Consider the following 15588-nt stretch of genomic DNA (forward strand, 5'->3'; position numbering starts at 1 on the left):
AAATGAGAACCCAATACTGATGCGCTGTGCAAGAAAGGACAAAGCCGGTTATACTTCCTTAGAAGGCTGGCTTCCTTCAACATCTGCAATAAGATGCTGCAGATGTTCTATCAAACAGTTGTGGCGAGCGCCCTCTTCTACGCAGTGGTGTGCTGGGGAGGCAGCATTAAGAGGAAAGACGCCTCACGCCTGGACAAACTGGTGAGGAAGGCAGGCTCTATTATTGGCATGGAGCTGGACAGTTTAACATCTGTGGCAGAGCGAAGGGCGCTCAGCAGGCTCCTATCAATTATGGAGAATCCACTGCATCCACTAAATAATGTCATCTCCAGACAGAAGAGCAGCTTCAGCGACAGACTGTTGTCACTGTCCTGCTCCACAGACAGATTGAGGAGATCGTTCCTCCCCCAAACTATGCGACTCTTTAATTCCACCCGGGGGGGTAAACGTTAATATTTAACATTATACATAGTTATTGTCTGTTTTTTCACCTGTATTATTATCATTCTTTAATTTAATATTATTTATTGTATCAGTATGTTGCTGCTGAAGAATGTGAATTTCCCATTGGGATTAATAAAGTATCTATCTATCTATCTATCTATCTATCTATCTATCTATCTATCTATCTATCTATCTATCTATCTATCTATCAATAAGACTGATACTCTTACTCTAACTTGTTCTGTCATCACCACAATTTTGCCCATTTTATGTAGGTAAATACACCTTTAAAAAATCCACATCAATAGTTCTCGTTAACTGTGATAGCACTATTGACAGACAGGGCAAATAAATGTAGAATTCTTCCATAAATGTAGAATTTTTGTATTGAATTGTTAAATAAATGCTATAAATTGCAAATGCACTACATAGGAACAGACATAAATTATATATATTGGGTGCAAGCTGCAAACAAATTTGTTGTGTATTTTCTATAGTTAACTCTAATAATGCTGTAAGATGAATCGGGTCATGATACTCATGCATACTAAAAATTGGTATTAAATATCAGATTTTATAAGAAGCTACAGTGAAGAGTGGTGCGACTTTAAACAGTTAAGTTTAAAAAGTAAAAAAAAAAGGTGCATTTATGATGCTGTATTTATACTGAACTTTTTTGTTTTAATAATTTGGATTGTCTTTTTCATACTTTGCTTCAGTTGATAAAGTATACTTAAAAGTATAATTGTATGTACATTAGCAGTACAACATAATACAATATATTTAATTAATTCTGACTTTAAATGATTTTTATATCTTTCAAGGAAAAACAAGTCTCCTCCTAAAACTATTCCATGTTTACTTCCAAAAGTGGAAAATAGGTACAGTATGATATGTGGTTTTTATTTGTTTTTTAGCTCTTCTTTTAACACAGATTCACAAAAACATTTCTGTCACAGAATCATTTCAGCATAGATCACGTTATTATTCAAGTCTCCATGATGGCCTAACATTCTCGAATCAAGCAGAGGAGTAGAACTTATTTTGGCAGCAGTCACTGCAAAGGCAGGATTCCACCCTGGGAGAGGTGCTAGTGCATCACAGGGCCCACTCTCATACACATCCACACAGAATCAGTTTAGAATAAAAATGAAACTTAGTGCAGATTTTTGGGATGTAAGAGGAAAGCTGCTGTGCCTAAGAAAAACCCACATTGTTAAGGGTTGAACATGCAAACTCCGCACAGACAGCAGCCAAATGCAGGATTCCAACCCAGGACAAAGGGTGCATGAGGCCACCATGTTGCAGCATTAATGATAGTGTATAATGCATATAAACAGAACTTTAAATTGTGACCTAAACAGTGTCCTTTATTTAAAAAAAAAAAAAAATTTAGTTAAAAAGGCTTGTATGTTGTAAAATATCAAATTTAAACATTTGCCTAGTCTTGGGAAAATAAGTGATACATGATCATAAGTATTGTGTTAGTGTATATTTCTATACCATTAACATACAGTATTAACTTGATTTAAAGGTTACTATTATGAGAATGTCTCCCCTGTAAATTGGCTTTGTAGCACAAACTGTTCACCACAGAAAATAACACAACAAAACCTTAAAAACATTGCAAAAATATTAACTAATCAGTGGTAGCAGTGAAGTGTCTAGTAAAATGTAAAAACTGGATTGTTAACAGATTATTTCAAACAATATGTTTTGGCTTAAAGTTATTCTTAATCAAATAAAAAGTGATTTTAAAAATCGATCTATCCATTTGTTAAACTTGAATTTAAATTTTGGCGATATAGCCCACCCTGGAAGTGTGAGACACAAGGGAGGAATCAACATTGGAGTAGAAACTCACTCAGGCACCCACTCTCACCCGCTTTGATTGGTCAATATGCCAGACAACTTAACAAAAATATCTCTGGGATATGAGAGGAAAATCAGAATATCTACAGTATAGATGGTGACCCTATGTTGGTTTCATCCCAACTTACTAGAGGTGACAGGCAGCAGAAGTAACCTCTTTGCCACCATGCAACCACTAGATAAACCTATCTGAGAAATTTAATACTGATGCTGCTGAAAGTATGTGGGTTGCCATTTACACAAGCATTAAGCAAAACAAAAGCTTTGCAGCTAAATTATAGCAGCCACTTGATCTTTATAACTGATTCATTGTTTTCTTCCTCACAGAACAGCATATGCACTGCATCCTTTGGAAATAATTATGCTCCCTCACAGATCTACTTCATTATCACTTCCTGCATGAACAATGTACAGTGGAACCTTGGTTCACGAACGTCTCAGTACACGTACAAATCGGTTTATGACCAAAAAGTTCACCAAACTTTTGCCTCGGTTTACGACCACACACTCGGTGTACGAATAAGCCAGTTTCCCTTTCGGTTTGTACATGTTCAGTCTCTCCCTGTGCATTTCCTGTGCAGCGAGCAAGGGAGAGAGAGTGAGAGAGCGCGACACACACACACACACACAGGCAGCGCGAGAGAGAGAGACAGACGCACACACACAGGCAGCGCGAGAGAGTGAGCCGCGCGCACACACACACAGGCAGCGCGAGAGAGTGAGCCGCGCGCACACACACACAGGCAGCGCGAGAGAGTGAGCCGCGCGCACACACACACAGGCAGCGCGAGAGAGTGAGCCGCGCGCACACACACACAGGCAGCGCGAGAGAGTGAGCCGCGCGCACACACACACAGGCAGCGCGAGAGAGTGAGCCGCGCGCACACACACACAGGCAGCGCGAGAGAGTGAGCCGCGCGCACACACACACACACACACAGGCAGCGCGAGAGAGTGAGCCGCGCGCACACACACACACACACACAGGCAGCGCGAGAGAGACAGACGCGCGCGTACGCACACACACAGGCAGCGCGAGAGAGACAGACGCGCGCGTGCACACACACAGGCAGCGCGAGAGAGACAGACGCGCGCGTGCACACACACAGGCAGCGCGAGAGAGACAGACGCGCGCGTGCACACACACAGGCAGCGCGAGAGAGACAGACGCGCGCGTGCACACACACAGGCAGCGCGAGAGAGACAGACGCGCGCGTGCACACACACAGGCAGCGCGAGAGAGACAGACGCGCGCGTGCACACACACAGGCAGCGCGAGAGAGACAGACGCGCGCGTGCACACACACACACACACACACACACACACACACACAGGCAGCGCGAGAGAGACAGATGCGCGCGTGCACACACACACACACACAGGCAGCGCGAGAGAGACAGATGCGCGCATGCACACACACACACACACACACACACACACAGGCAGCGCGAGAGAGACAGACAGACGCGCGCGTGCACACACACACACACACACACACACACAGTCAGCGTGAGAGAGACAGATGCGCGCGTGCACACACACACACACACAGGCAGCGCGAGAGAGACAGATGCGCGCATGCACACACACACACACACACACACACACACACACACACAGCGAGAGAGACAGACAGACAGACGCGCGCGTGCACACACACACACACACACACACACACACACACACACACACACACACAGGCAGCGCGAGAGAGACAGACAGACGCGCGCGTGCACACACACACACACACACACACACACACACAGGCAGCGCGAGAGAGACAGATGCGCGCGTGCACACACACACACACACACACACAGGCAGCGCGAGAGAGACAGATGCGCGCATGCACACACACACACACACACACACACACACACACAGCGAGAGAGACAGACAGACGCGCGCGTGCACACACACACACACACACACACACACACACACACAGGCAGCGCGAGAGAGACAGACGCGCGTGTGCGCGCGCACACACACACACACACACACACACACACAGCGCGAGAGAGACAGACAGACGCGCGCGTGCACACACACACACACACACACACAGGCAGCGCGAGAGAGACAGACGCGCGCGTGCACACACACACACACACACACACACACACACACAGGCAGCGCGAGAGAGACAGACAGACAGACAGACAGACGCGCGCGTGCACACACACACACACACACACACACACACACAGCGCGAGAGAGACAGACGCGCGCGTGCACACACACACACACACACACACAGGCAGCGAGAGAGAGACAGAGACAGACAGACAGACAGACAGACAGACGCGCGCACACACACACACACACACACAGGCAGCGCGAGAGAGAGACAGACGCGCGCGTGCACACACACACACACACACACACACACACAGGCAGCGCGAGAGAGACAGACGCGCGCGTGCGCGCACACACACACACACACACACACAGGCAGCGCGAGAGAGACAGACGCGCGCGCGCACACACAGGCAGCGCGAGAGAGGCAGACGCGCTTGCGCACACACAGGCAGCGCGAGAGAGGCAGACGCGCTTGCGCACACACACACAGGCAGCGCGAGAGAGGCAGACGCGCACACACACACAGGCAGCGCGAGAGAGGCAGACGCGCGCGCACACACACAGGCAGCGCGAGAGAGGCAGACGCGCACGCACACACAGGCAGCGCGAGAGAGGCAGACGCACACACACACACAGGCAGCGTGAGAGAGACAGACGCACACACACACACACACAGGCAGCGCGAGAGAGAGAACTGGACACATAAGGTAGGAAGGCAGTTAAAGAATGCACTGGGCTTGATTTTGTTTTCACTTCTGTTTACAGCGATCGGTTCGTAGCGTGCATTGTTGCAATGTTACTTTTCTTGGTGGTTTATTAAATTACGGATTTTTTTCAAATGTTCATTTTTTCCCCTGTGCTTAAAACTCTGTTAGTTTTCTCTTTTGGTCAAGGTTTTCTCAGTGTTACTCAGTGTTTTTACATTTAGTTTACTATTACGCTGTGCATTCTATGGTTTAATTAACTATATTTGTGCTTAAAAACTTTAAAAAAAAAATATATATATTTATATAATCCGTTCCAGACCATACGAACTGTAATTGTATTTACATACAAACCTATGGGGGAAATTGCTTCAGTTCACGGCCAAATCGGTTTACCACCAGAGTTTTGGAATGAATTATGGTCGTGAACCGAGGTTCCACTGTACTTTAATAGGAGAACCTTCTGATTTTTTTTTTTTTTTTTTGGCAATGATCTACTTTAGTAGGCCATACTTTAAATTATAGTATTGTCTCTTACTATACGCAGATATGTTTTCCAAGACTACAGCAAATAACAGTTTTGTGGATGTGTGAAAAAGGAAAAAAAAATTAAATTATAGTTATTTTTTACTCAGTTTTGCCTTGACTTGCTACAAACATTTTTTTTGCTTAGAATCATCCTGGCCAAACTGGACTAAGGATATTGAGTTGCTGTGGTTATCTTCCACAGTCAAAATGTCCCCATATGACAAATTTAGAAAAAAGTGCAAAATACAGAAATCCCAGGGTGTCTATCACCACCCTAAAATGCTTTAGTCCTCCTGAAAATCAAAACTTTGGGGTTCCCAGTAAATACATTTTCAAAAACGGTATGGTGTTATAAATCACTCCATCTTTATTTCTGGGATTTAGAAGAATGTTGTAGTAGTCAGCAGACAGCTTTCCTCAGAGTTTTAGAAAGGCAGTGGTCCACAAGAGCTTCACATGCTGGGTGGAGCAAATGAGTGGCAGCAGACAGAGTTTTTTAGAGAAAAAAATGTAGATGGGTTCTCCATGAAGCCATTAATGCTTGCCTAGGTATGCGGTGATGCTTCGAAAATTGGAAATTGCTGGTGCTTTGGTGTTCAATGCCATACTCTTGAAATAACCTTCTTTTGCCTTACATGCTTTTGACTAACTAGAGCTGCAGCATGATGCTGAGTGTTGTACACTCTGTGTTTAGTGTGTCTCTGTCATGAAAAGTGGCTGTTCTGCGTGGTACTGGATACAAGTACAAGGTGGCATGGCTTTTGTTGCAGATTGCTGATTCGTTTATGATGAAACTCATATATGCATATACTAACTGAGAGAACTCTCTGGCTTATTTATTGCATATTTTTTGGCATCAGAGTAAGATGTCAGTGTTTGGCCAACACTAAAGAACTAACAGGAGTCCCTGATTATAATGGAGTATTTCTCACACTGCTTTGACACCATAATCAATAAAACACACTGCCTTGCCAATAACTACATTCTGCAAGCAAAAGCTGGCCTATTTATTTTATTTTTAAAGGCAAAATACCTTCTCTTAAACACAGGAATGTTTTGCACAGACGATATGGGTCATACATTCTGTGGCATGGTGAAATCTTTCAGTTTTGAATACCTAAAGCATGGAGTACAGGTATCTGCTTCAGCTTTGTAATGGCTGCATGTTTTAATGTTACCACAGTGACTGCATACTTTGTTATCCTGGCTAAAAATGAAGTTACCAAATACAGCCTTATCATCTTTACATCTACTGAAAAATGTGCTGATATTCTTGAGAGAAAATAAAATCATACTAGCAGGTTCATTTACATGCAGGATTTAATAAATAAGGGGAGTGTTTAAGCAAGGTTTCCTTCATACATACACGTAGCCACTGATCTCGAGACCGCAGGCATCCTGGAAGTTATACCAAGAGAAATTTACAATTTGCATTTTTAAACATATTTATTTTTTTATTTTTTTAGACAACTATTTCATGGAATAAAGAAAGCTCCTGTACCTGTAGGTATCCTATTTGTTACACTTATTTTGACCCTTGTGCTTGAGTGCTGTGGTAAACTACAAGCTTAAATATTTGTGTATATGTAAATATTGAGGGGGAACATTACACTTGTCAGTTATTGTCAAATTTTAATATCCCTTTATAAATCAAACAATGCTTCAAAAAGTAATCCAAGGCTTACATTTGCACACTGTGTAACTAAGAATAATTGCTTCAGCTAAAATATATTTAGCACTCTAAACATTGACTCTTTCTGAAAACTTGAACAAAAAAAACTTACTTCATACAGATGCTTTCCTGTGTTAAATATACTGCTTTTCATAGGGTTTGAAAAATTACTTTGGTGTAGTACTGAAGGAAAATGTCCTAATAATACATTTTCGTCAGCAGAGATCTTATTTTGCATAGCTTCCCTAAAAATAAGTTTTATATTAAAATAGCTTTGGTTTTGTAATTCATGAAGCTGAAGCTGGTCAAATGTTAGGATGGATGGAAAAACAGACAATAACAAAACCAAACTTGTACTTTAGGAGACTGCAGATGATGAAGAATATGAAGTCTGTGATCCTGATGACAGTAAGATTCAGTTTATTTGGTTGGTTTTAGGCATGTTCCAACATGGTTATGCTAGTAGGCCCATTTTGATTATAAAGACTTCCTATGTGCCTTTTTGTGCATTGTATGTTCTGTGTAGAAGATATAATAATAAGAAGAATATGAGTACAGTATGAGAATATAAATATAGATAATAACCCATAATAATATGTCAATAAAGTGGTCACTGACTAAATGATTTAAAATAAAAAAATACCAATGCAATATATAGTAGAATTATTCATATTAATTCACTTTAACCAATGATATTCTTCTGACATACAGCTTAAATATCTGGTTTCTGGTGAGACAGTTTTAGCTTTTCAATTTGGTTCCATTTTTTTTAATATATTTCACTACACTAATCCATGGAAATCAAAAATTGTTTTTAAACATATTCTTGTTTTCACATTTTGTGCATATGAATAACACTCAATAGACATTCCAGTTACTTTCCAGATTTTCAGTTTTTTTCCTTTAACTGTGTACTTTTTCAAAACACAATTTTACTTTTGAATGACTTTTCTTCTGATTCAGTTATTTGTATGTGGTTTCAATGGATTTTTTTGCCTTACAAAATAAAAGCAATTAAAGTTTAAAAAAATCTTAATCAGTTTTCTATAATGCATGTACAATACATAGTACATGTCCAAAATAAAGTAGGGTTCATATGTTTTTATTTAATTTTTAATATATTGAAATTTTAATATATATATTGAAATATTGAGCATTTTTGTCAAAGGGGGGAAAAAATTTAATAGTAGTGTAGATAATCACTTTAGTAGATGTTAGTCTATGCAAAAATAATAACAAGAGTCTCTATGTTGACATACTGGAAATTAATCTGGAGCATGTAATGGGGCAACTTGTATGAATTCACTAAATTCAGTGATTTTATTTTTTTTCAACTTTGCAGCAGATAATGTACAGCATAGTCTGTTTTACAGCAGTGCATCAGTGCAGTCATGAACAGATTAATATAGTGAAAAAGACGAGGTAAACTAATATTGTAGCATTTCATTAAAAAATAATAAATAGGCTGTTGTGTTTTGAATAGTTACAAAAGTAGGGTTTTATACAAAATAAGACAACTTTTGGTGCTGAGGAAACATTAACATCATAATATAATATGCATTATATAATCTACACTGAAAATTATCCATCTACTACATTATAAAACACTAAGGTCTGTGTGTGTCCGGCACCTCAGAGCAATCTGATTAGCCAGTATGACTTTGGTGACGTGATCGAAAGAGGAAGTGTATGACAAACGAGGAGGAGTGAAGGTGTAGTAGGCAACGCTGAGAGTTGGTTGTAAAGATAGAAAGTATCAAAGTAGAAAAGAGGTGAGCAAGGCTCCTCAGAATGATAGTCTGAGAAGCAAGCTTTATGGGAATGCATACTAAAAAGGGAGTGCCAGTCAAGAGGTTCAGACACGCTAGGATACACAGGAAAAGCACTGAAGGTACATGGAGGGCAAAAGAGATCAAATATATTTTAAATTATTCAATTGGCTAGTTATACATAAAGCAAAACCTTTATACAACCTTTCCCATTTTAACTTTAGTAACATGAAAATGTGACTATATTGTTACAGGCGCACAATATAAATATATCTTTACAACAGTCTTTTTTATAAAAAGCAATTCAAAGTTCTGCAATAGCTTATAAACTCTACAAGTTTGAATGTGTACTTGGCATAATGAAATGTACAAAACAAACAGGAAGCAAACAAGCTAGATAGAGCAATTTGTAGTATCAGAGAGGATGGGAGATCATATCTTTTTATGACACTGCAAATAAAACTTTTGTCGACTGTTGACAAAGTCTGCCTAAGCATTTTAGTGAAGAGGGCATACAGGATTTTGTGGTGGGTGCATCAGCTGCACAAGTTGACTTGGTTGCTATAAACCAAAATGTAAATGGTAGAATAAAAAAGTACCTGTTTCTATGTGCACATTCATTTAAACTTTCTACCATATTGACTATACATTTTATTGTCCATATGGACAGCAAAATAAAAGAAAAGAAAATTTAATTTTCCAGAAAGTTATGTATTTCGAGAAATAACTGATACTTTGTCCACATTTAAAGGTCACAGTACAGCTAATGGATTCAGTAAACCAATACCACAACCAAGAGAAACGTAAGTTAATGAACAAGAGTGATATAATCTGGAAATCTGTTATGTGAATAATTTTATTTAGAAAAATGTTTATAATTCAGTAATTCTTTTTTTTATAATTTAAAAGGGGCCTACCCATCAGTAATTAATTGTATTTGTTTATGATATGTTGTTTTATCTATATGGAGATCTTTGACCTGTGTTCTACAGTCGAAACACACACAGTAACTTTTTATCCAAATGTCAATTTTTTTCAGGAGGAAACCAGCAATACCAGCAAAACCTGTAAGTATTAAATTGTGAACACTACATTTTTTTTTGCAACATTTAAATACCAGATAATAATAAAAAACACTAAAATGGATTCATAATTATTAAATTTAGATTTGTATATAAAATATATACACTGTATATAAAATATTCAGTACATAATGTAACAAACATTATGTGTTAAACTGTTTCCTCAGCTAGCATACCATGATGTCACTTATTTTGGACCATTGTGAGGCCAGGAAAGGGCAGACTGGCAAGAGATGCATTCCTATTGCACAGATGTCACTGAGCAGCACATCACTGCAAATGGCAAATTTAAGTTGAGGGAGAATATTAGAAAGTTAAGGAGGCCTTTTGCAGTAAATGGTGCAGTGACAACTCCACCTTACACTAGAGGAGCTATAGGAATGCTAGTTTAAATTAGAAGGTTTAGTTGCTCTTTTTAATTGCACAATAGCTTGGAATGATCACTGGAAAGTCAAAGATTTGAGTGCTAGTTGAGGACCCAAACAGTAGTATGAATGGAATAAACCTGTTACAAAATGTTGTTGTTTTATTTTGTGACAGAATTTGGTGTAATATTAATATGCTATATAATATTCAAATTAGGAGCATCAACAAAGCAGCAGTTTAAAAAGTAAAGAGGATCTATTGGTAAGGACAAACAGTTTTTAATCTCATGCTAAAGCAAATCGCAAGCCCAGCAGAATATTGCATCACATGTGTTATGTTCTCAAAACACACAGTTGTTACCATTTAATCTGTTATGAAAAATTTTCAGCCTTAGTCAATAGTCCTGTAAAACAACGAAATTCAATTCAGCATGTTGTAATAAACATTTATTACATACCATGTTTATATCTTGAAAGTCATTGCCAGTAATAGTGACAGTATTACTAAAGAGCATATTTAAACAATGCTCATGCTGGGTTCTCTACCTGGAGATATGTAGATTAATTTATAGTATATATAAGCAGAAATTAACAACACATCATATAAGTAGCTTAATTATTACTTTAATTTGCATCTCAAACCCAGACAATAGATGAGGAAATATGAATTATATCATTAAAATACGTGATGCAATAAATATGGGAGATAGAGTGCAGTCAGGTGCCTGCTGCAGTGTCTGTCTGCATTGTGAACAATGATCTGAATGGTGCTTCATGTTGCTGTGTTTGTGCCAGCATTTTTGGTGTAGTGTTTGCTGTCAGTAGATATTTACTGCTACAAGTATGTTGCCTAATGCACCATTTACAGAACAGATTCTAAACCACTAGCAACTACTACATCAATCAGAATCAGCTTCATGTATTACATAAATATTATGTCATAACGAACATTAGGCATAAAATGTGTTAAACAATAAGATAGAATTAAGAAATATAATAAAAAACAAATACAGTTAATCTAGTCTGACCAGTATTTGCATATCTTTCTTTTATATACAATGTGTTTTTGCTCTTCACATGCTCATAACTAGGTCACTGACTCTAAGAACAGTCTGCTCTAATATTAGAAGGCTTACTTTATACCTTTTCATTAATATTACAGTTTTTATCTTGTTATAAAAATAAAAGAGTAGCATTGGGAAGCCTTAATCATACCCTTGAGGAAAATGGCAACAGAAAAAAATTTAAACCAAGGAAAAAGACAATTTTGCTCATCATGCTCATTGGTAGAGATGCTCATTCTTCACGTTTTACTCTGGGAGTCTAACCTAGGATATTAGGCTTCCTAAAAGTCACTTTATTCTCATTTGTTTTACCTCTTTGACGTTGCAGAAGCCAAATTTTCTGCCTCGACCCCATATACTTCCAAATAAAGGTAAAGTATGTTTCAACTATATATATATATTTTTTTTCTTTTATCTGTTAAGGTATTCTATAATTTTTATTTGGACTGTTGAGTTTTAGTATTTATATTCTTATTAATTTGATGAAGGCATTTTTTTTGCATTTGAGTTCCAAGCTCAATTTTTTAAATAATTTTGTTTGAAAAGAAAAATTACATTTGCTGGGTTTCCCCCGGGTGCTCCGGTTTCCTCCTACAGTCCAAAGACATGCAGGTTAGGTGCATTGGCGATCCTAAAATTGTCCCTAGTGTGTGCTTGGGGTGTGTGTGTGTGTGGGCTGGCGCCCTGCCTGGGATTTGTTCCTGCCTTGCATCCTGTGCTGGCTGGGATTGGGTCCAGCAGACCCCTGTGACCCTGTGTTTTGGATATAGTGGGGTGGACAATGACTGACTGATGACTGACCAGATTTCTGGTACTGTGAGTGCTGTGCAGAGTGGAGGCAGAACCTCTGCATTTTTCCCAGTTGATTCTGGAATTCGTCGGGGGTGTCCTCTCGCTCCTACACTGTTCAATGCTTGCATGGACTGGGTGTTGGGCAAGGGCATGGGGTCCAGCAGCTGTGGGGCATCTGTTGGTGAAGAAAGATTCACTGATCTTAAATTGCTGATGATGCTGTGATCTTCATGGAGTCAATGGAGGCTCGGATGGGGGCTCTTGAGAGACTAAGTGAGGAGTCAGAATGTCTGGGCTTGCAAATGTCCTGGATTTAAACCAAGATCCAGGCTTTTAATGGCCCCTTGGGCACAACCATCAGCAGTGTGTTTGTCTGCGAAGAGTGTGTTGACATTGTCAAGAGGTTTACTTACCTTGGCAGTGACAAGGTGACTCTTCCTATGAAGTCAGTTAGATGGAATGGGAGAGCATGGGGGGGGGGGGGGGGGGGGGGGGGGGTCATGAGGCTGCTCCCGATATTTATGCAAAAGGATGAAGGTCCAAGTCTTTAGAGTCCTGGTGCTTCCTGTCTTGCTGTATGGTTGCAAGACACGGATGCTGTCCAGTGACACGAGACAAAGACTGGACTCCTCCGGTACTGTGTCTCTTTGAAGAATCCCTGGGTACCACTTGTTTGACTTTGTGTTGTATGAGTGGTTGCTCATGGAGTCTCGATATGAGGCACATTACCTGCATTGTGAGGGAACGTCAGTTATGGCACTATGCCCATATGGCGTGAATCCCAGAGGGTGATCTTGCTCGCAGGATCCTCATTGCTGAGGACCCAAATGGCTGGACCAGGCCAAGGAGATGGCCACGTAACACTTGGCTGTGCCAGATAGGTGGTCCTTTCTGGAGGGTGGGACTGGACTGCCTGGAGGGTTGCCTACCAGGATCCCGAGCTGTTTAGTTGTGTGGTGCGTGCGACAACACGCTGTACCAGTGCATGCTCCCCATCCTAACCTGACCTGACCTACAACATGATTACTGGGGTGTAGAGCTAGCAGAGCACAGTAATGCACAAATTCTGTTTTATACACATTTTACAGCTACCAGTTAAATAATATGTATGTGTTTGAGATGTGAGAAGAAATTATGACAGTAATAACTAAGAGAATATACAAAATCATGGAGCTGTGAGGCAATCACTGTGCCATTGAACTGTCCACAGCTGCCCTAAAGGCATTTAAAACAAGCAGTTGCAGGTATAAAAGAGAAAAATGGTTACATAGTCTTGTATAGTACATTATTTAGCAGATCCTTTAAAATTTGTAACATTTTTGTTGTAAAACTTTTCATATATTATAGTGCTTCCTGACTAGTCTTCTGCATACATTATTACATTGAATGTTACCAGATGTTAAAACATTACCCAATACTATACAAAATGGAAACTGAATGACCAATACTATACAAAATGGAAACTGAATGAATAAATAACACATAAAACTTTGCTACTTGTTTAATTTACTTAAAGTTTTGCAATACTCTGTTTCCTGTGTGGGAAATGAATTGCCTGTTGGATTTAGCACTTCTTAAGCTCCAATAGCTATAAATCATTTTGTAACTGCATTAAGTCATTTTGGTCACTCATCCTTGCAAATCCTTTTTTTTTCAGAATATTAGAACAGTTTTGACTGTTGAGCAATCCATTCAAAGCTTTTTTAACTCTTTTTGAAGAAATTTGGTAAACGTGATTAAATCAAGTTTTGAGGGTCCTAATAAATGTTATGTGTCTGTTTCTCCATGTGAAAAAAAAGTTCTAACGTACTGAATGTACATAATTTAACCTTAGGTTTCCATCTGTATCTCCTTGTTTTCTTTAAAGTACAAATTTTAAAACGAAAGCTTGCATCCCTTTATAATTGTGCACAGTTCAATCATGTCACTTCTTAGTCTCCATTTGCTGAAATTGACAAGATTTAATTCTTTGAATTTCTCCTCATAACTCATACCTTGCTGTTCTGGAATCAGTCTAGTCACTCTTTTCCGCACTGTTTCTAGTTCTGATATGTCTTTTTAATGATATGGAAATGTGGAGAACACAACTGCAGAAAGTGCTTCAAATGAGGCCTCACAAGCACATTATATAAGCTTAACCATAACCTCCCTTAACCATGTATGTAATCTAACATTGTGTTAGGGCTTAATCAGTTCCTTATGCTGTCTGGATGACTCGTGCATCCTTTTCATAAGGTGTACTTTCAAGGTTCATCTCCTGAGTGTATTTAAATGTAACATTTTTATCTCTTACTGTATGTATTATACTTTGTTTACTAATTACATTTCATTTGCCACAAATCTGCCCAAGTCTGAATTCTGTTCAGGTTCCTGTATAATGATCTGGCAGATTGTAGGCTGCCTGCCCTTCTACATACAGTAGTTTGGTATCACCTGCCACCTCCACCATCTTATTATTTATGTTCCCAAGCTTCTTTATGTATATTGAAAATAGCAGATGCCATAGCAATGAGCCTTGAGAAACATTACTTTTAACATCACCTAATTCTGTAAAAGGTCTGCGCACCATAACCTTGTGCTTCCAGTGTTTAAGCCAATCTTGCACACATTTACGCACTATGCCTTAAATTCCTATTTCTTTTAGTCTGATCATGCCTGTGAGTCTCTCATGCAGTATATTATCAAAAGCTTTCTAAAAGTTACATCATAAGCATCTCTTTGATAGTATGCTTCATTGCTTTTGAATTCCTGCATATTAGTGAAGCATGAACTCTCCCATCAAAACCCATGTTGACTGAACACTAATAATCCTGTTCTTGACATGTGTTGCTCACTCTTTTTTGTTTAATAATTGCTTTGGTTCATTAAACTGTGAAAAATGTAGGTTCATTGGGCTATAGTCACTTGGATCAGCTTGATCACCACTTTTATATAATGGGAAAATATTTGCTACCTTCCAGTCTGTAGGATTTTGCTCCCTTATGTGCAGTGATTTCTGAAGAAAACGTGTTTATAGATATATACCTCCTTAAGTACTGTAGGATAACTATTCTATTCTGTGTTTTCAAGCATCAGCTGCTTAGTTCAGGTTCTCCATAGACACTGGAAAAGGTTTAATGTCTGAACTATGTCTAGACCATTATAAAACTTTAAAACTTTTTCCTTCAACTATTCTTCTTTAGACTTGCTTGCATGTTTCTGATTATCATTTCA

At 39.3% G+C, this 15588-nt stretch overlaps 2 protein-coding genes across 50 annotated transcripts in view; one reads left to right on the forward strand and one right to left on the reverse strand.

Annotated features, from left to right (window-relative positions):
• blnk (B cell linker) overlaps positions 1-15588 on the forward strand; it is a 374165-nt gene that overhangs the window by 339503 nt on the left and 19074 nt on the right. For 20 of the 49 annotated variants that reach the window (XM_051923827.1, XM_051923828.1, XM_051923825.1 and 17 more), the window contains 7 exons: positions 1269-1325; positions 7098-7134; positions 7666-7711; positions 9824-9875; positions 10112-10139; positions 10737-10781; positions 11912-11954. The exons of 10 other annotated variants lie outside the window; for them this stretch is intronic. In XM_051923827.1, coding sequence (XP_051779787.1) covers positions 1269-1325; positions 7098-7134; positions 7666-7711; positions 9824-9875; positions 10112-10139; positions 10737-10781; positions 11912-11954 — 308 coding nt within the window. The remainder of the gene's footprint in view (positions 1-1268; positions 1326-7097; positions 7135-7665; positions 7712-9823; positions 9876-10111; positions 10140-10736; positions 10782-11911; positions 11955-15588) is intronic. 19 more of the 49 variants (XM_028795332.2, XM_051923849.1, XM_051923845.1 and 16 more) reach the window with 10 other exon arrangements.
• LOC127526841 (zinc finger protein 518A-like) overlaps positions 1-15588 on the reverse strand; it is a 148980-nt gene that overhangs the window by 83460 nt on the left and 49932 nt on the right. The window lies entirely within an intron of this gene.

Source organism: Erpetoichthys calabaricus, chromosome 2, assembly GCF_900747795.2.
Source record: "Erpetoichthys calabaricus chromosome 2, fErpCal1.3, whole genome shotgun sequence".
Classification (NCBI taxonomy): domain Eukaryota; kingdom Metazoa; phylum Chordata; class Cladistia; order Polypteriformes; family Polypteridae; genus Erpetoichthys; species Erpetoichthys calabaricus.